Below are 21,575 nucleotides of genomic sequence, written 5' to 3' on the forward strand. Positions count from 1 at the left end.
GAATCACCATTTGACCCAGCTATTCCCCTTCTTGGACTATTCCCTAAAGACCTTAAAAGAGCGTGCTATAGCGACACAGCTACAACAATGTTTATAGAAGCACATTTCACATTAGCTAGACTGTGGAACCCACCTAGATGCCCTTCAATAGATGAAAGGATAAAAAATGTGGCATTTATACACAATGGAGTATTACTCTGCAATAAAAAATGACAAAATCATGGAATTTGCACCAAAATTGATGGCACTAGAGCAAATTATGCTAAGTGAAGCTAGCCAATCCCTAAAAAATAAATGCCAAATGTCTTCTTTGATATAAAGAGAGCAACTAAGAACAGAATATAGAGGAAGAGCATGAGAAGATCTCCACTTAAAAGGGATGAGAGGGGGGAAGGAAAGAGAGAGAGAAGGGAAATTGCATGGTAAAGGAAGGAGACCCTCATTGTTACACAAAATTACATATAAGAGGAAGTGAGGGGAAAGGGGGAAAAAACAAGAGAGAGAAATCAATTACAGTAGATGGGGTAGGGAGAGAAGATGGGAAGGGAGGGGGATTGGAGGGGAGGGGAGGGGAGGGGAGGGGGATAGTAGAGGTTAGGAAAGGCAGCAGAATACAGCATACACTAGTATGGCAGTAGGTACAAAAGTGGATGTGTAACCGATGTGAATCTGCATTATGTATATAGGGTAAAAATGGGAGTTCATAATCTGCTTGAATCAAATGTATGAAATATGATATGTCAAGAACTTTGTAATGTTTTGAACAACTAATAAAAAAATAAAACTAATGAAGCTTCTTTTAAAAAATAAAAAAAAATAAACTGTGTTTCTATACACTAATAATAAAAAATATGGAAAGAAAATCAAGAAAACAATTTCATCTGACAAGTAAAATAAAATGTAATACTAGACCCAATGTAATACTACCCAATCAAGTAGATCAAACGTGAAGACTTTAAAACAAGCAATGAAACTTAGAATAACACCAAAAAGTGAAAGATATCAAATGATCATGGGCAGGAACACTTAAACTTGTTAACATATAAACACTACGCAAAGAAATCTACAGTTTCTGTTCAATCCCTAAAAAATTCCTAACTTCTTTTTTTTTCATGAATACCATTTTTATTTTATATTTTTATTTACTCATATTAGTTTTACATGAAAGTAGAGAATATTTTCATTTACTCATAAAAACATGGAATACACCTTATTCTAATTAAGATACCAGTCTTGTTGAACATGATACAGAGATTATTCATTGCAAAAATTTAAAATTCTACCCTAAAATGATAGGGAATGTGAAAGCAACCAACGTCAGAAACATTTTGAACAAGAACAAAATTGGTGGTCTAACCTGTCATAATTTCAAAACTCCCTGCTATAAAGCTACCAGTCATATAAAAACAAAAGATAGAAATGTTGATTAATAAAACAGGGTAAGGAATCCAGAAATGAAAAAAAAAAACCACATAAGTTCTCAAGTGATTTATGTCAACAACATTCCATGGAAATGGACAGTCTTTCAACAAATACTGTTGAGAAAACTTAATAGACAACAACACATCAAACAAGGAAGTTGGGCTTTTATCTGACACCATGAACAAAAAGTAACCCAACATGAATAGAGGACATAAATGTAAGACCTAAAACTATAAAACACAAGAGAAAAAGCCTGTGACAAGGGATTTTGACAGTCACTTTTTGAACAGAACATCAAAAGCACAGGCACCCAAAAAAAGAAATAAACTAAACTACATCATTCCAGAAATTGTTATTCACCAAGGGACACAGTTATTAGTGAAAAGATGACTCACTTAATGTAAGAAAAAATTTGAAAATTATATTTCTGATTAGAAGTTAAGATCTATGATATAAAGAGCCCTTATACTTCAACAATAAGAAAACAACAACCCAATATTAAAATGGGCAAAGGACTTCCACAGATGTTTCTCCAAAGAAGAAATTCAAATGGCTGAGAAGCACATAGAAAGATGTTCAATATCAATAATCAGTGGACAAATCAAAATCAAAATCAAAATGAGATCCAGCTTCACAAATATGATGAAACTGAAAGAAACAGAAAACAGAAAAATCCCTGATCGGCTCCCATCCACCAGCCCAGGATACAAGAGGCATATCCACCCACCACCAAAACTAAAACAGAAAACACCAGTGCTGCTGAGAATATAATGGAGCTGGAACAGTGGGTTCGAATGCAAAGTAGTGCAGGCTCCATGCGAAACTGATTGGTGGTTCCCCAAATTATCAAAAGGATCATTTAAATGACCCTTCAATTCTACTTTTTTTGAAGAGATATTTATATGCTTATAATTACTACAGGATTATTTATTATACTCAAGGATCCATTGAGGAAGAATATTTTTATTTTTTAGTTGTGCATTATAGTTATAAATAAGCACAGAATATAGTTTGTTCTAAGTCAGTCCCCAGAACTTGCTTTTCCCCCCCTCCTCCCTGACCCTGTTTCCTTTCTTCTTCTGTACTGGTCTTCCATCCATGTATTTATAGTTTTCTTAACTCGTGCTTTACAGATATACATAAAGATAAAACTCACTGTGGTCTCTTCATATATGTATATGGGATAGTTTGGTCAATTTCATTGTACAATTTTGCCCTTTTCCTATCCAAAGGAAGAATGTTTTTACATGTAGCACATTATGGAATATTATTTGGTCTAAAAAACAAAGGAAATCTTGACCGATAGTAGAGCAGGGATGGACCTTGAGAACACCTACTGTATAATCCTACTTATATGAAGTACAGTACACAGAGTAATTAAAATAATACAAAAATGAGAAAGGTGGCTTCTTAGGGCATGAGGGAAACTGATGATCACTGTCTAACAAATGAAGTTCAATTTTGCATGATTAGAAAAGTTCTGTGGGTGCATGCTGGTTTCAGAAGAATGGAAAAATAAATGTAATAAACACCACTGACGTGCCTTCCCAAATAGTTTACATGGCGAAACTTTGCTGTATGTATTTGAAAATGTATATAAAATTAAACTCCTCCTACTTATTTCCTCACAAATAAAAACCAAGAAAATTCTCCACTAATAAAAACTTATCAGAAGTAAGTTCTTCATGAGTAGAAATGTGAAAGGATCATTCAGGTTGAAAGGATGGATCACTCACTTGGTCATATCAAGAAATAAAGAATACAAAGAGGGTAGCTCCTCAGGAAAATTTAAAGCAAGTATCATTGTACAATCAGTTCTTAACTCCTCTCCTAATCTGACAGAGGTGCAGTGGTGTAATAATTATAGAGCTTGTGATGTTGCCAGAGCATTCACACCATGAGGCCAGTCATGTGCACATATGGGCCAAGGACAGCAACAGGCTGGGAGGGTCCTGGGGAGACTTGTGCTTAGGGTCTCTGTCTTTGTCTTGGCAGAGGTGAAAATGCAGGGGAGGAGGCAAAAAGTGGACAAACAAACAAGTCTCTCAACAATTGTCCTTGGATCTATGAAACTTTTGGCAGTTTCCTTCCACACTCTGTCCCTTTGAACCACAATGGCCATACCTCACATCTTGGAAGAAAAGCTCCCCCACCACTCCTGAGGGGCCATCCCTGATCAGCTCCATCCACCAGCCCAGGATCCAAGAGGCACATCCACCCACCACCACAACTGATGTAGACAGATGTCAGATAAGAATGAGAAAGCAGAAACCACTTTTGGAGCTCCAGATCAACAGGAACATGGGTCAGTGCACATGGAAAAGCCTTGCCATCACCAATGTGTTCATGCCACCCCTTACAGCCACACATAAACACACATGCCACCCAGCCACAGACACCTGTGAACACCCCATTCTGAGGCATGTACACGTGATGATGAATACTCATTACAACCCCTTCCACCACAGATATCATTAAAACCCCTCACATTTGGAAACAGGTGCATGACCAACAACTCACTGCCATCCCACCATAAACACATATGCATAAATCACCCTTTTCCCTGCCTTATACATACACCACCACTTCCTTTCTAAGAAAATATACTCTATGCATACCCCCAAGTACATATGCCTGTTAGCACCCAGGTACTGACAGACATGCAACTGTAATGTATGCTTTTCCAAATGCAGGCTTATATATTCCTATATACTCTAAACTTCCTGAAGACATGCACATATTACCAAACACAGAGTATGCACACACACAGAAATACAACATACAACCCCCTACACATAAAAAACCCCTACTTGTTTCCAGAAGTCCATAAACAAAATCCTAAATACTCTAGAAAGTCTCACAGATTTGATCCCCCAAGATTGAGTGCAACCAGATATAACCTGATTACCAAAATACAACATCCTTAACAACTAAAGGACACAGTTATAACCACTAACACACACACACATACACACATATACATGACTCCATATTCCCAGAATCACTTGATGTGGAAATACCAATTCCCAAATACACATAAAGTTTCCCAACCCTCTCCAAATGTACTCACAATGATGTCAACTACAATCTCTACTCACTGTCATTTCCCAAATACACACATAACTTATGTGTGGCCTTATTACACATATTTTACCCCTGCACTCTCTAATCTCACACCCTTCCCAAACCAAAAAATAAAATGAAATAAAAAATTCAATATTTTGTGAATATCAAAAAGTATTCACCAAAATACTCCATTCAAACACACTTTTTAATAATTATTCATAAGTCCCACCACATCATAAATAACCCTTATACACTATAAGTACTCAAGCCTCCTAACTTTTATTCCCAAATAAATATACTAATCTACACTCATCTACAGTTTGAGAATGAATACTCAGCCATCACATTTCCTAAATACATTCACAGTCCTAGATTACACAAGTCTGAGAACACATGAGTCTGTCTGAATCTAAAATAACCAGTACTCCCTCAGACCCATAGTACATGCAGCCACTCTCTCACTATTAATGGGTACAGAACTCACTTTTAATATACAGAACTGCTCATACTTCTTAATATACTCAGTCAACAGCACACAACACTGTGGAACTCTGAAAATACTCAATTGCATAAACTTCCTATCTTCGAGATGCCTGAATATAAACCCAGAGTTTCTCATGCCCAAATTAAAACAAATACTCAGCAAAGTTCAAACAATTCCAATCAATAATCTTTCTTACAAAGTCTCATACATATTCCAGTCACCTCCAAGGAACACTTAAAATAGATATGAAGTAGGACTGAAGAGGCTGGATACCAGAGGAATTTTCAGAAAGCAGATTTATTGGCTGTAGCCAACCAGTCCAGAGTGTGGTGTATGCCTGAAACATTATCTGGACAGATAATTTCAAAATATTTTGAATTTTATAACTCATGGGGGGAATGGGTCTTGAAGATTCACTTGACAAGTGCTTTTCATTCCATTCTCTAGGCCAGACACAAGTTTCACAAGATTTTACCAAAATATAAAAAAACCTGGCATTTACAAGAAAGAGGAAGCTACAACCACAGAACCACAGTAACCTCTGCATACATGCTGCTGATCTGACAATAGAAGAAGCTTAATTATTACAAGGGTCTTTTTGTTGGGAGCATCTGGTGTGCTTCAGATACACAACATATCATCAGACCCCAGAAAAACACACACCAATCAGTATAACCCAAAATGCAATCACAAACTCTCCTTCAGTAACTAAATAGAAAAAACAAGTTACTTATTAACATATGACAATAATTTGTATTTTCAAATGAAAACATACAATCACCTGTATGTTGCAAACATGTATGTACAAAAAAATGCCTCAGAATATGAAGTTCAACAAAAAATCTCAGACATACAGACACTGCTAACTCCTCCTACTCACAAAGGATAGCCCTCCATTCCCAAGAATAAAAGTATCATCTCAAAGCCCTAAACAAAAAATACACAGCAGTCCACTTGAGACATTATCAACAGAATCTGTATACATCCATGTGCCACATATACATAACTTGAAACACCCCAACATGATTCCATTCTCTCCAAATCTCTGTACACCAAAGATCATGTCCCTAAATTCTCACCTAGACACCATGAACATACATATACATTTTAAAATCTGAGAATCCAGAGATCCAACACATAATGGAAGACAACATCCTAACTCTTCACAAATGCATTCACAATAGTCTTGTTCACAATTGTCCACAATGCCAACAACACCTATAGAAGCACCACTGGAATTCTAAACACATGTCCTGCCAGATAGGTACTCAGCCAACACTGACCAAAGAAATCACTCAGAACATATTTTACACACGACAATGAAACACTCCCACACAGGATAATTTGTGGTGTCTTGTTGCATATCCTTTCTATACCTATACACATGAAACAAATAAGAGCACAAATACCTGATGCTAGAGGGAAAAGTTATTGTGTTCTCTCTCTCTCTCTCTCTCTCTCTCTCTCTCTCTCTCTCTCTCTCTCTCACACACACACACACACACACACACACACACACACACACACATATACAGAACATCACATACATAATCTGAACACTGACACAACCAGTTCAAGGATATTATCTTGTGGGCCCTGCACACAGATATATAGGGGTGAAGATTAAAATTTCAGCCACATAATTTGTTGTTGAAAATGTAAGAAAATATAAAAGTGCAAAGGAGAGAGCACATTCCCTCCTATAAAACTGAAAGGTACTTGCCAGGACTCAATAACTGCTCAATATAGAGAAAAACTCTTCAAATAATAAGAGAGTCCTCTCAGATAATGCTTCTGGAGATGAAGGTACTCTGTGACACTTAAGGGGTTTCTAAAGGAGAGAATCACCCCAAATAGATTCTTTTGAGTATCCACCATCATCCCAGATAGATATCTTCTACCTGGAAAGCCAGATCATTGTGCAATGTGTATTCCCATGCCAGGGCTTGGCTTGTTCACCTGGGCTCCCCCCTAAGCCACATAAGCTCCAATTTATGAATGGAGTCTACAGTGTTTTCACACAAGAGGCCTTTGGCATTCTTACATGCCCAAATTCTAGCCTGAAGATATTACTGGCATATTTGTTGCTCAAAAAATTAGTGAGTAAATTGTCAGTTTTTCTGTGCTACATTCAGACAGAAGAAGTGAATTTGGTTAGAGGAAGGTCTGGGGTCTCTTGTGTTTTGGATGGCAGCTGTCCTAATCACTTTCCAAACCTGTGAGAATATACCTCAGATCACTAAATTCAAAGGAAGCAAGATTTATTTTGGCTCATGATTTCAGAGATTACAGTCCATGGTCACTTGGCCCACTTATCTCTGGACCTGTAGCAAAGCAGAACATCTGGACGAGAGTGTATGGCAGAGAAAAACTGATCACCTCATGGCTGCTAGGAAGCAGAGAGAGACAAAGACAGAAGTGCATTATGGTCCTCATCAGGGGCACATCCCCAATGAACTAATTTTCATCAACTGGGCCCCACTTTCCACAAGCTTCCCAATAATGCCTTCAATTGGGAACCATATGTTTAACAGGTGAGCCTTTGAGGAATACCAAATGTTAATGCCAGAACATCTATCCCTTGTCCCCAAAAGCTCATGTGTGTCTCACAGCAATAAATAATTTAAAAAGATAAACAAATAAATAAATAAGCATTTGGACTCCAAGAGTCCACAAATATTAACAGTGCATTCTCAATAGTTCTTGTCCAAAGTCTCTTATGAAAATCAAGGTAACACAATGATGCTGAATCCTGAATTGAAAGGTTTTTCTCTGCCATTCTCTTCTTTTTAATTCATAAGTATAGCTTTCTTTTCTCCCCACACCCTCAACCCTATCTTAATGACTAACTATAGAGTCAGTTAAAAGCACTAAAGTCAGTTAAGAGGGCCCTTGCACTGGGCACTCCACCTTACTATGTCACAGGAAATGTCCAAAGTAAAAGGTATTGGCAGAAGCGTACCAAAGACACTGACTAGGAGGGAAACCAGACACACACACCTTCAGAATTGCAAGCATATAAACAATAACATTATCTTAGATTCACAGGTCTGGGATGGGTTCGGGTCCACTGGACCCAGATATCACCCACACAATCCCAGCTTCTCTAAATGACAATTTTTACGAGAGAGTAAGAGAGAGAGAGAGAGAGAGAGAGAGAGAGTGAGAGAGAGAGAGAGAGAATTTTCTAATATTTATTTATTAGTTTTTGACAGACACAACATCTTATTTGTATGTGGTGCTGAGGATCGATCCCAGTGCTGCACACATGCCAGGTGAGTGTGCTATCACTTGAGCCACATCCCCAACTCCTAAATGACATATATATATATATATATATATATATATATATATATATATATATATATATATATTTAGTTGTCTATGAATCTTTACTGATTAAAATAGGGTTCTAAGAATTGACCCCTCTGCCTCACACATGCCAGGCAAGCTCTCTACCACTGAGCCATGAACCCAGACCCCTCTAAAGGACTGTCTGTCAATACTAGTAAACTGTGCTTGTATCCACCTGCCCAAGACTGAGAGAACAATTCCACATAACAGACTGTATACACTTTCACTCAGCAGCACTAAGCCAGATGAAACCAGGAGCTAGCCATTCATCTCTGAAATGCTGAATTGTTGCCAATGAAGCCTTTTCCTCTCCCACCTCTCTGCCTCTTCAGTTACTGACTGTCATGGGTGGAAGCAAAGCAGCAGAATCTAAAATTTTGTAGCTGCACTGGCTGCAATCCTCATTAATAATCAAAAAGAAAGTTAACATGTTTCCAAGATACAACTACACAGGGGAAACACAACTAGCCCCAAAGGGAAGAAGAGCACAGTAGTAAGGAGGAAACTGAAAAAGCACACCAGGGCACATGTTCAGTGTAGTGCTCCATAAAGTGTAGTGTTCCAGGTGTGAAACTAGGACACCTGATGGTGTGATCTGGGTCCCCTAAAGCTTGAGCATCCTTACCCCTCCAGCCTGGTCTGATGTGGGACCACTCCCTTGAGCTGCTGTGCTCACGGACTTTCACTTCCCTGAGCAGGTGTTCATAGGCTGCCACAGCTAACCTACTGAGCTCTCCACCACAACACTGGATCCACTCTCATAGTTTAATAAATCACTGTTTCTGGGACTACTGGGTTGCACTCTGAATGTGATATGCACAACCTGGTTACCAGCCTTTCCTCTGAAGTATCAATGCAAACCTTCACAACTCCATGACTCTTCATTCTGTAAGGCTGATAACCAGCATCACATGGACAATACCAAGAATGACGACAGTAGCCAGACCTGCCTAGACCATGGCCTCTGTGAGCCCATATGATGTTAGTTACACAGCAAAATGAATCTGGACATAAGGATTCTGAGAATGCCCTGTTCAAGCTGGGTACCCTTACACTCTCTTCACAAGTCATTGAGCCTGCTAAGGGTGGTGTTCTTCTCATTTCTGAGATGCCTAATGGTGGCTTCTGTGTAATGGAACTAATATCTTTACCAACCACTCCATCCTGAGCCCCATCATTACAAAGGTTTCTTTTCTGGAAAACCTGCAAGTACTTTAAATCTTTCTACCCTGGTTTTTGCTCCTGAGTAAGTCAGGCTGAAAGCAGCTAGAAATACACAGGCCATATCTCAAATGCTGTACAGCCTTGAAATATTCCCTGATGGATTAATTAGTCTTTGTTTTAGTTGCCTCTAAAAACAAAGAACCCAATCATTTTACCTATAAACTTTCATGCATTGCCTTATACCTGAGCTTTCCAGAGACAACTCATATCTAAAGTATAACCCTCCCTTACCTTTAAATAAGCCTCCGATGAATTCTAAGTACATGTAGAATGTAGGCCATCTTTTGCCAGAAGTAACATGAGTGGATTCTAATTCAATTCCCATTAAGTAACTTACTTCAACCTCAAAATATCATGGATAAAGCCTCTGTTGTCTGCATTTTTCCACATATTCTTGTCTGACCTCACATAAGTTTCACCCGCAAAGCTCTCTTCCAACACTCTAGGCTTTCTCTAGCCTGTTCTTCCAAGCTTTGTCAACATCTTCTTAAAACCAGTTCCAAAGCCTTCTGAGTCACATGACCAGGCAGGGTCACATTTTTTTCTGTGTTAATCAGTCATCTGTCACAGTACTAAAATATCTGGGATCAACACCATGAATGGAGGAATGATTAATTTAGACTCATTGCTTGGAGGTTACAATCCATGATTGTTTGGCCCTGTTGCCTTTGGACCTGAGGCTGGGCAGTATAATATGCTGCAGGAAAACTGCTCACATCAATGTGGCCAGAAAGCAGAGATAAAAAGAAAAGGCAGAGAGAAAGTGAAAGGCTCAGGCCCCAATATTCCATTCCAGAGAACAACCCATTGACATGATTAACTTCCACTACATCCCACCTCCTACAAGCTCCCCTTACCTCCCAATAGCAGCATCCAATGAAGAACAAACTTTTAACTCATGAGCCTTTCCTAGAAGATGACTATCCAACTATTAGAATAGACTGAGAATCCCTCAGTTATTCTTTCTTCTCTCTCTCTCTCTCACACACACACACACACACACACACACACACACAAACACACACACACTCACACACATGTACCATCATGCTCAGGAACCATTTCTGGGTCACAGCCAGAAGGAGAATCCGCCTAAGGAGCCAGGCACAAAAAACATCATGTTAGTCATGTTAGTCCCAGGAAGAAAGGAAATGTTGTGGTGTCTCCTGGTGGCCACATTGAGCATGCAGCTGATAGGTCAGTCACTCAATGGTAAAAGAGAAAATAAAGAAGGTGGCACCACACTATGAGACAAACATGAAGATGGGATTTGTTTCCCACAGGAAGAGAATCCTTACCCTTCAGAACAGAAAAAAAGAATGTTACTTCAACACATGACCCAATGGAACATAGCTACCAAAACAGAAACTCAAATCTTCTCTGAGATTTGGGGTCCCTGGAAGTCCTGACTAGCCCTGAAGCCTCAGGCTTCCACAGGGAAGAATTAGCTGATCTCCTCCAGCAAGCATCACCCAGGGCACAGGTGGTAGCAGGGCAGTGGTTCAGCAGGCTTTCAGCTCATTTTCAGTTGTCTATGAATCTGTATTGATTTATATGCAGTTCTGAGAATTGAACATTCCCAATGAAGAAACTAACAGAATCCACAAACCAACTTGCAATCCCTGGTGTTAGGAGCAATGCTGTGGATCAGAATGACCAGGATCAAAACTTTCCCCAAAGAGTCCCTGATGCCCCACTCATAATGCATGTACAATCTCCTAGATATGAACATATGGTTGTCTGAATACATTTAATTCACATGGATGTCCAGTATTAATAACTGTGCACACACATCCAACACAAACACACACACACACACACACACACACACACACACGAGGTTTGTTAGTAAACATTTAATAAGATATATAGGGATAGGTAAGAAAGCCTTGACTTTTACTGTATGAGGTATATCTTTCTCAAGACTAATTTCAACCTAATCACTTGATGCCCCTGAATACCAAACTTAAAGGGATGGATGGCATCAGCTACCATAGCTGGTTCCTGGCAGCTCCAGCTCACAAAAAATATGTGCACAAAATTCACCTGCCCCCAGAGCACTAACCTGAATTCCAACCACAAATACACAAACAAAACCACATTGACATCTCCATACAAAAATGCACTGCATGGCTTCTAAACAGATGAACATCTGATATCTCCACCCTAAACATACAGAAACACCACCTGTTACTACATGAATGTTTGGAGAAATATACCCTATTCATCCTAAATATTCATGTGTGTTCCTACAATTGAGCATACACATACAACATGGGCTGGGCACATACCTCTACAAAAAACACACTGCTCATATTACCCAATGAATACCCGAAAGGCTCAGACTCTGGCTTATACAACCAGTCATTGCTTGCACTACACAAATCAGACCCACATGAAATCCCACAGTTCTAAATTACATACATTTCACGACACCCAAAGAAAATATATTGTAAGTACACTATGAACCTCTAACATCTGCCAGAGTAAACATCTCAGGAACCCCTATGAATTCAAGACATGCTCAGCCACCAACTTAGACTTCTCAAATGCATGAGACTAAAACAATTATATACCAGAACCACACCCATGTACAAATATCACGAGAATCTTCAAGAATTTCATGCCACAATAAAAACAAACACAACTCCTGAGCATCTTGTATACACACAGATTCTAAATACACACATGCACAAATCCATAAACATACACCTAATCACTTGGGTGCCTACACACAAAACATAAAAATGTTAATTTTGCATGCATGAGGCAGAGTTCAATACCAGCACACAAGAAAAATCATGCACACATTAATTTCTATATACGGATCAATATATACATAATTTCCACACAGGCATTACAGACACAGAAATAAATCCAAAATGTGAATGTAGAGATTCCCCCAAACACTACACAGTATTCTATGTATTCAGAAAGCACCCTGCCAATCTCATCACCCAAACATTCCTATCCACAGAAATGTCACAGAATTCACCAAAGAAATACAGTTTCCTAGCAACCTCATTCCCAATGAGGAAACTAACAGAATTCACACACCAATTTGCACATACAAGATCTAGCTCCATCAGATCTTATAAAATACAAATATTCTCACTTACAAATTCCAGATAATCCTGGGCAAGTAGAATACACTTTACCTCTACTCCAATTCTAAGAAATAACTGCATCATGTATCCCTAAACACAATTCCCACACTCTCCTGTGGAAATACACAATGTGCAAATACACCTCTTCATCACATACATATATCCTAAATTTTCAATTACAAATAACTTTCTACTTAATATATATATATATATATATATATATATATATATATATATATCCCCAGAAAGCATACATAAACTTCCATGTCCCTTAAATACACATACTAATGGACACCTAATTTTTTTCTCCTCACAACTATTGTTACTAACTGGCAATACAAATATACACACATGCATTCACACACAAACACACACACACACACACACACACACACACCTGAGTTGTGGTAGTCAATAAAAATTCAATACACAAGTAACTCTTCATAGGCACCTCATCGCTACATGGTTACCCACTACAAACAAATATGCAAATATACCCAAGTATACACAAAATATTTTACCATCTTCAAATACAAACTCACACATTCCCAAATATGAAGAAATAATTCCTAGTCTTCCAAAATACAGAAACCTGCCATCTCCACACCACACAGTGAATATATTCATCCAACTACTCCACAAATTAGTAACTGACCAGCCTTCACACACTCAAGTACATATACATGAATAATGAAAATAAAATTTAGTCAAAATCCCACATACTAAAACAACATGTATGGAATATACATATACCCCTCCTCCATTTCCCAATTTTAACAATCACAATGCAAACCCAAAGATATATACCCAAACACATTCATTAACATAGTCCATATACAAACACACATATTATACACAAACTTCCCAGGGTGCATTAGTTCCTGGATCAAAACAAATATACAAGAAGACCACAGGGAAAATATTACAAAAAACCAATTACAAACACCTAAGCCCAACTCCCTGAGTTTATGCCCCTTACTTCTCATGCCCTCTAAATATAGCAAACCCTGATCAGTCTCATAACTTGTCACACTTTCCCTTGATCTCAAGTATCCACCCACATACCACTCACACTTGTGAACACACACCACATTCTCCTCAGTCCATAGAAAACACATCAAGCTCCAAATTCGAAATGAAATATCAACACATTAGGGACACCACCACCCCACCAAAGGAACAGTGAAAACATCTGAAGACCTCTGGATTCTTACCATCCCTCCAGGAGCAGCACAGCATCTCATTTTCTCATCCAAATAACCACCCCATGATTTTCATGCCCATCAAAATGAAAGGAAATTTTTCTGGCGTCCAGAAATACATACAAGGACTGACTCCCTAATGCTCATTAACACACATGACAGCATATAATCAATTTCACTGTGCAAAATTTAATAATAAAATATGAATATCTTTATTGTAAAACAACTTGTGGTCAAATGTTTCTCCTGTAGTCATTTAGCTGCTTTGTTCAGACTCTTCCACCAACAGCCAATATAGGAAGGGATGTCAATCGTGATGTGACCACATCAGACTCAGCAAAAGCGCTCAGTATTCCGTTTGGCAAAGTCACTAACGTTATGAAAAATGAGCGTCCTTTTGACAACCTGGATGCCAGCTGACAGTGTCTCTAACACAGCTTTCACCGGGGAACAAGATGACTATCACCACTTCATCTTATGGTGATGCTGATTGCTGACTGGGACACACTTCTCAAGCACTGCAGAGGTTCCCTGGAGCACGGGCGCCACTCAGGATGCAAGGGACATGGATGACATCTTGACCTTGGCACCGCACTGGCCAACATACCCCTCATTCCAGACGGGCAGGCTGCGCACAGCACAGGCCTGGTCGGGGCGGCCCACAGACTTTGGAGGTGAGGAAAGGTCTGCACCCCAGGCTGCCCAGTAAGGCGCAGGGTCCCCAGTCACCACAGTCGCAGACACACACTCAGAAGGAGACCACCGCCCCATAGTCGGAAGACTGGGCAGGGACAACTCAGGAAGGGAGAGGGTCGCAGGCCCAGTACCTCGGGGCCTTATGGGGCTGGCTCTGGATGCCACCATGGGAACCATAGCTGACCATGAATGCCCGCTGTCCCTGCTAGCGCCTGCATCTTGCCTCGCTGGAACAGCATCCTAAGCTGGAGTAGTTGGATGGCAGCCTGCAAGCGTGGCTTCTAGCGAAGAGCGTGCGCATGCGTGAGGGCTGCAGGAGGGAAACCATGAGCGCTGTGCAGGAAGCCAGGAAGGGGTTCGATTCGGGTCGCCTGTGAGATCTCTTCCACAAGGCAGTTCCACGTCCCAGAGCCCTTTTCCAGAAGGAGCGTCTGAAATGACAAAGTGATTTTCACTACTACAAACCGGCCATGCCTGCAGTAGAGACCACCCTGCTGCAGTACTTGGAAGCATAGGTCCTCATTTGGGCTCAGTGTTTTTATGCCCTTCACACCACTTTTTGATTCATGTTCACTCCTCCAAATAGCAGTGTGTGCTTTCCTCCTAGTCCACTTGTAGGTTCCATTAAAGAACAGTTCTGGCAAAGAACTATCTCGGTAACACTACAGGAGGAAGACCAGGTCCTTAGCCATTCCCAAAATGTTCCTGATTAGGTAGAAATCCAAGTTCAGAATTTTCATTTTTTTTTTTTTTTTTTTACCCTTCAGCAATCAATGTTAGTTCAGGACTTTATAAGAGCAATGGTCAGATAGAAGAACAAAAAGACATTCCAGTGTGCCAGGTTACACAAATTGAATTTGGCTAGTGTTATTATATGTGCTCTTTTGGTGTAGCAGTTTGAAACAGTGCAAAACTGCATGGGGTAAGGGATGAGGCTCACTATGCAAGACCCCTGAATTAGACCTGCGTCTAGGAAATAAATCTTGCTTTGAAAATCTCTATGGTTTCATTGGTCAATTTCTTTAGTCATGGTGGTAAGAAAAGCTGACTAAAACAACTACTAACTTCATCTCACCTGAACGTCTCCTTTTTTTTTTTTTTTTTTTTTTTTTGATGAGTTTTAGCCCAGTACCTTACATATGCTGCACACAATCTCTCAGGGAACTGTGACCCTAGCTCAAACATCTAATTTTATATTATAGTGTACTACCCATTTACTTTCAGTATTATTTTAATATGAATAGGCTTAGATCATTCTATTGCTCTTAACAATAGAAATAATTACATGCATATGGATTCATCTATGTGTATGATTCATTCTATTACTCCTTGACTTTCATTATTGTATTATACTTTTATAATATACATCAGTGTCACTTAATGATACTACTAGTTCATTTGCTTCTATGAAGCAGAGGTTTTGAAAGTATTTTATATATACTTTTCTTCCAAAGTAATTTTTTCTTTAGTCTTGGCTTTTTTTAAAAAAGAGAAGCATGCTGAAATTTAAAAAAAAATTGTTTGTTTTACTTATACAAAAATCCTTGGGCTGGGGATGTGGCTCAAGCGGTAACACGCTTGCCTGGCATGCATGGGGCACTGGGTTTGAATCTTAGCACCACATAAAAATTAAAATTTTGTATCCATCAAAAACTGAAAAATAAATATTAAAAAATTCACTCTCTCTCTTTAAAATATTCTTTATTTTATTTGTTTATTTTTATTTGGTGCTGATGATTGAACCCAGTGCCACACATGTGCTACATGAAAACTCTATTACTTAATGACAACCCAAGCCACACATGCTAAAGTTTTGATTAAAAAATTACATATTACATTCAGGGAAAATTGTTGTCTTTGTAATGATGAGTAGTATCTAAACACATGTGTGTAATTGGGTGTTCTACGTCCTTGTTCAAGTTTTTATTTTCTGATAAATTCTACATATTTTCCTTTAAAATATATATGTACTGTTTGAAGTAGAATACAAATGTGAAATTTATATAATACTGATGTAGTGCTTTGTACTGTTCATTAGGCTGAATGTACTGTGGCCAAAATGTGTCTGGACCTTAGATACCATTTTAATCACACTTTATAATTTGTATCTTCTTATGTGTACATTATCTTTTCCTCCACCCTGCAGATTTCAACTGTATGAAAAATTCAGCTCTACTTTTATATGCTATTATGGTTTATAAAGGCAATCATTTTTATGTTTTAATGCTACTGGTAGAGAAGGATTATGTCCTTCAATAGGCACACATTTTTTTACAAAAATACAGTAATTTATAATTCATCTGTAGTTCCTAAGAACTTTTCACTTCACATCTTGATAATACTGTTTATTTTTATATATTTGGTTTTATTTTATCTTTTTCTAATTTTTTTAAGATCCTGAAGATTTTATTTGTACTGAGCACTTAGATATCACCTGTAAAAATAGGCTATTCAATTTGCTTGGCTGTTCTTCTTTTGGTGTCTTCTTCTTTTCTTATTAAATGTATTTAGTCATGTATCAGGTAAGTAATCTTAACTGTCACTTTTTTCCTTTTAGAGGTACTACTTTATTATTTGGTTATTTGAATGTCCAATTTATTAATTTGGTAACATTTTGTTTTGTGCAAATTTGAAAATAAATTGCTGTGTCATTCTTATGATTGAAACCAATGGTGCTCTTCTATTTAAAACTAGACCCCAGTCTTAATGTTATATGAGACAAAGTCTCAGTAAGTCGTTCATCCTCACCTCGAAAACTTTATTATTATTATTATTATTATTATTATTATTATTATTTTTATTATTAATGTGAGAGCAGAATGAATTAAAATTCTTATTCAACATATAGAGCAAAATATTTTTATATCTCTTGAGTATACAAATATATTCAAATCAGTTTTTGTCTTAATACATGTACTTTGAATAATAATATTCAACACATTCAACCATGCCTCCTTCTTCCCCTTCTACCCCTTTGCCTTATCTAGAGTTTATCTATTTTTTTTCCATGCTCCCCCTCCCTATCCCACTATGAAACACCCTCTTTATATTAAAGAAAACATTCCACATTTGTTTTGGGGGAATTTGTTTTTCTTATTACCTCTCAAGCAACTCAGTAAAACCCTGTCCTAAATAAAATACAATATAGGACTGGGGATGTGCCTCCGTGGTTTACTGTCCCTGAGTTTAATCTCTAGTACACAAAAACAAAATTTGGTAAAGTTCCAGGTGCATACCTGTCATATCACTGAATTAGGAGGTCAATGGAAGATGATCATAAGTTTAAAACCAGGCTTAGCAACTTAGCAAACCATAAGCAACTTTGTGAGATCCCTTTCTGAAAATTAATAATAAATAAATAAATAAGTAAATTTGTAGATGTGACCCAGTGGTTAAGTGTTCGTGGGTTAAGTCCCCGCAATGCTAAACTAAATATCATGCAAATGACAATAACCAATTCAATTTATATTTTGTAAATTGTTATGTTGATACAAACATTGCATATTCAGATGTCACACAAAAACATCCAAATATCTAAAAACAGGTTTTTTATTAAAGTCATGGCACTTGCAAATGTCTGACAAAACTACTCATCATACCATTATTAGACATTTCTTATTGAGGTGCTTGTGCTGTCATTTGGATGTTTCTTATCTCAACCTGTCCAAAAATGAAAAAAGAGAACTGCAACAGAATTATAAAATGAACAGGTCTAGGCTTCCTGCAAGCCTCATAGATATGCATACACATATTTAGTCTTGATATTATATACCTCTTTGTGACCTTTCATGAAATTATAACATGTTATTGACAATTTAAATTGAAAGGAAAAAATATTTTATAATCATATGTTATTTGTGAGCTGTACGTGGTCCTGCAAGAAACAAGATGTCTCTATGTTAAAAATTAGGGCCATCACTCCCTGGACAAATGAATCAGAACTAAAGAATTAGGACATCTAAAAGATTCACTGAAGACAATTATTTTTTTTTTATGAGCAAATCCAAATTTATTTTAATGCTAAATCAACTTCAATGTGTTTAAAAACCTCATAAGTTAGCGGGAGCCCTGATTCCCTGGGACAGCATGCCAGAGGTACTGAAATGTCATCTTTCTCTATAAACCCCCAGCAATTCATCCAATCCAAGTCCATAGCTTCAGAAAGCCAGGAGTTCTCTCTTCAGTCTACTCCTCTGGTTCCAGATATTTCTTTCAGGGGAGGGAGGTCAAAAATATTTCAAACAGGGAATAAAACCACAGTTGAACTTCCAGCTTAGTTTTTTTGTAAATGGAGGAGCAAGGAAGGCCCCACTGACTCCAGAGAAAAGGACAGGTGAGATGGTTTATTTATTTACAGTTTTGTCAAGGGTGGGGGTAGGGAGGTGAGCCTGAAGAACAAAAACAACTAAAAAGATTTACAAATGGGAATCCATTTGATAGATGAGAATCTCTTCAGAAATGGAGACTTCAACTCCTAAACATGGGAAGGGCCTGACTAGACAACCTGGATCAGATGAGGAATCTGCTACATATGATAAAAAACAATCTGAAGAACAGCTCCTCTTAATTTTGAGAGCAGATAAAATACTTGGGGAGAGTGAGAAATCAGACAGAAAAGCCCAAGATGGATAAGAAAATGTTGACATCAGAGTGGCATAAAATATTTCAGTTGAGTTTTTAGTGGTGGTGGCTAATTTAGCCTCCTCCCCGTTCTCAAACCTTGATCAAGCATAGTAGAAAAGGCTAGAAAGAGGGCTTGAAGACGATGGATTTTGACTCCTGATTTTATTATTCAATTTCTTTCTTTCTTTTTTTTTTTTTCAATTTAAAGTAGTCTTCGGTGGCTGGGAAGCCTGGCCTCCCAAAACCAGAGTCAGTTGGAGCTGGTTGTTGTTGGAAGGGGGTGGGCAGGGGGACTGGGATGAGGGCAGGGAGACCCTGCTCTGCTGGCGGTCCTGGGTGGAGAAGATGAACTGCACTTCACAGAGCCTGGGGTGTAGTGGGAAGGGAATGAGGCTGGAGCAGCAAGATGGGGATATGGGACCCACCTCAGTCCCCAGCTTCATTCTCTTCTAATGTTTCCCCACTGGTGGCATTTTCTGCAGTCTTGGAGGCCTTCTTTTTCTTTTTTTTCTGGGTTTTCCGACTTGCAGAACTCTGCAGGAGGGCCTTAAGCTCTGCATCCTGGACCTCCATCTCAGACTTATAGAGGTCAGGCTCAAAGGGACCACTGGTTATTCGCATGGGGCCATTGGGCATGAGCAGAACTGTAAATTTAAACTGGGCAACAAATTCACCCTCCTTCTCATAGAGAACATTAAATGGTTGCAGCAGCTCATGTTTGGCACATTCCACCACACCCATCCGAGCCTTCTTCTCATCTTCAAATGCTCTTAAAGTAAATGGCATGGCATCAAAACGCCTTTCCACCTCACTGTAAAAGGCACGTGAAGTTTTCATTTTCAGGCCATACTGTTTAGAGGGGTCTCGTTTGTAAATGGTGGTTCTCTGTCCCGCATCCTTGGCCTTGCCCTCTCCTGAGCTGATGAGAACATCCACAGCATATACTTCATGTTCCTCAAATTCGGCCTTTTCATGGTCCTTCTTCTGTTGGTCTGTGGGATTCTGAATGATGGTTTTCTCTCCATCGATGACATGCTGCTTCAACTGGTGTGATAGCATACCTTCTATTGGCGTGCAATTAAATGAATGGGCAACTTTGTTCCAGGCTTCTGTCACTTGTGTGTTCTGGTTTCCAGGTTTGACCAGGCGCAGGGCAGCTTCAGCACAAAGGTGAGCTGCCTTAATGACATCTGCTTTCCGTCCTGTTACTTGGGTCCCCTCAGCTACACCAACCACAAAAGTATGAGCCACATTAGCAATGAAGTCATCCACATGGACCCCAAGGTCAATTTTTACCAAGTCACCTTCCTTGAGAATATAGTCCTGGTCACTCTTCAAAGGGGAGAAGTGACATACACAGTTATTTACCGAAATGCTGGTAGGAAAGGCAATACCTTTCTTCATTTCCTTTTCTTTCTTAAAGATTTTCCCTGTTTCTTCCATAATCATGTCATCGCCTTTCTCACACAGGCTCAGTACCGACACACCTGAACTGGATGCTTCCACCAAAGATCGAAGTACCCGGTTGGCGATGTTGCCCCCCATCTTATACTTGGTCACGACCAGGTCCTCGGAGATAGTTTGCTCCTGCTGCTCGTCCTCGCCCGACATCTTCTTACTACCACCACCAATGCAGCCTCCTTTCCCCTGAGCCGCCGCCTGTCTCCCTTCACGGCCGCACGCAGTGGCCAAAGCCTCCTCGATCCGCGAGCGGAGCGCGAGCGAAAGCGAGAGCAAGCAAGGGAGCGGGCGGGCAAGCGGCGAGAGCGAGAAGCTGCGAGCGCGTGGGTAGAGGCGCAGAGCACGCTGGGACAACGAGTCCAGCCTTCCGCCAGCCTCCAGCTGCCTTCGTGCATAGGAGAACTACAACTCCCAGCCTGCCCCTCGCGCGCCTCCGCCAGGCCCTAGGGCCTTGCCCTCCCAGGGCCTCGCACGCCGGAATCGCCGGGCACGCTGGGAAGGGTCAGGCTCCTGCGGGAAGGCGGAGCCGTTGGGGAGCATGAAGGAAAGCGTGGTCTCTCCGGGAAAAACCACATCCACCCGAGCGCTGAGCTGGAGCCCGTAACAGAAGGAGGCGGGCTGAGGAAGCAGGGGCCGAAGACAATTATTTTTGTTGCTGATGTTGGTACCATGTTTTCTCACTTCTCATCAATCAACTAAACCTGTCCCAATTTTGGGGGACAGACATTTAATCAGATGAAGACATGGGACAATCCTTAAGTCTCAGGGAGTGATAAACTACTATCTAGAAATCTCCATTTCAAAACCATACAATGAAAGCACCATTCAAATTTCTCTGACTTGTGAATTTTTACCATATGAATTATAATTGTTTTAATGTAGAAGACTCAACATTCAAAATTAATAGTTCCTTTTTAGACAAATCCATCAAAATAA

General features: G+C 39.3%; 1 protein-coding gene across 1 annotated transcript; it reads right to left on the reverse strand.

The window, feature by feature from the left end:
* Positions 1-19,323: 19,323 nt before the first annotated feature.
* Positions 19,324-20,973, reverse strand: LOC143387624 (proliferation-associated protein 2G4). The gene has a single exon (XM_077108484.1). It carries the CDS (start codon positions 20,787-20,789, stop codon positions 19,605-19,607), a length of 1,185 nt encoding a protein of 394 aa, XP_076964599.1. The 5' UTR covers positions 20,790-20,973; the 3' UTR covers positions 19,324-19,604.
* Positions 20,974-21,575: the final 602 nt, after the last annotated feature.

Source organism: Callospermophilus lateralis, unplaced genomic scaffold, assembly GCF_048772815.1.
Source record: "Callospermophilus lateralis isolate mCalLat2 unplaced genomic scaffold, mCalLat2.hap1 Scaffold_83, whole genome shotgun sequence".
NCBI classification, from domain to species: Eukaryota; Metazoa; Chordata; class Mammalia; order Rodentia; family Sciuridae; genus Callospermophilus; species Callospermophilus lateralis.

Excerpts from the sequence above, each read along its gene's own strand:
- LOC143387624 (XM_077108484.1), bottom strand. The coding sequence starts at position 20,789 with ATGTCGGGCGAGGACGAGCAGCAGGAGCAAACTATCTCCGAGGACCTG.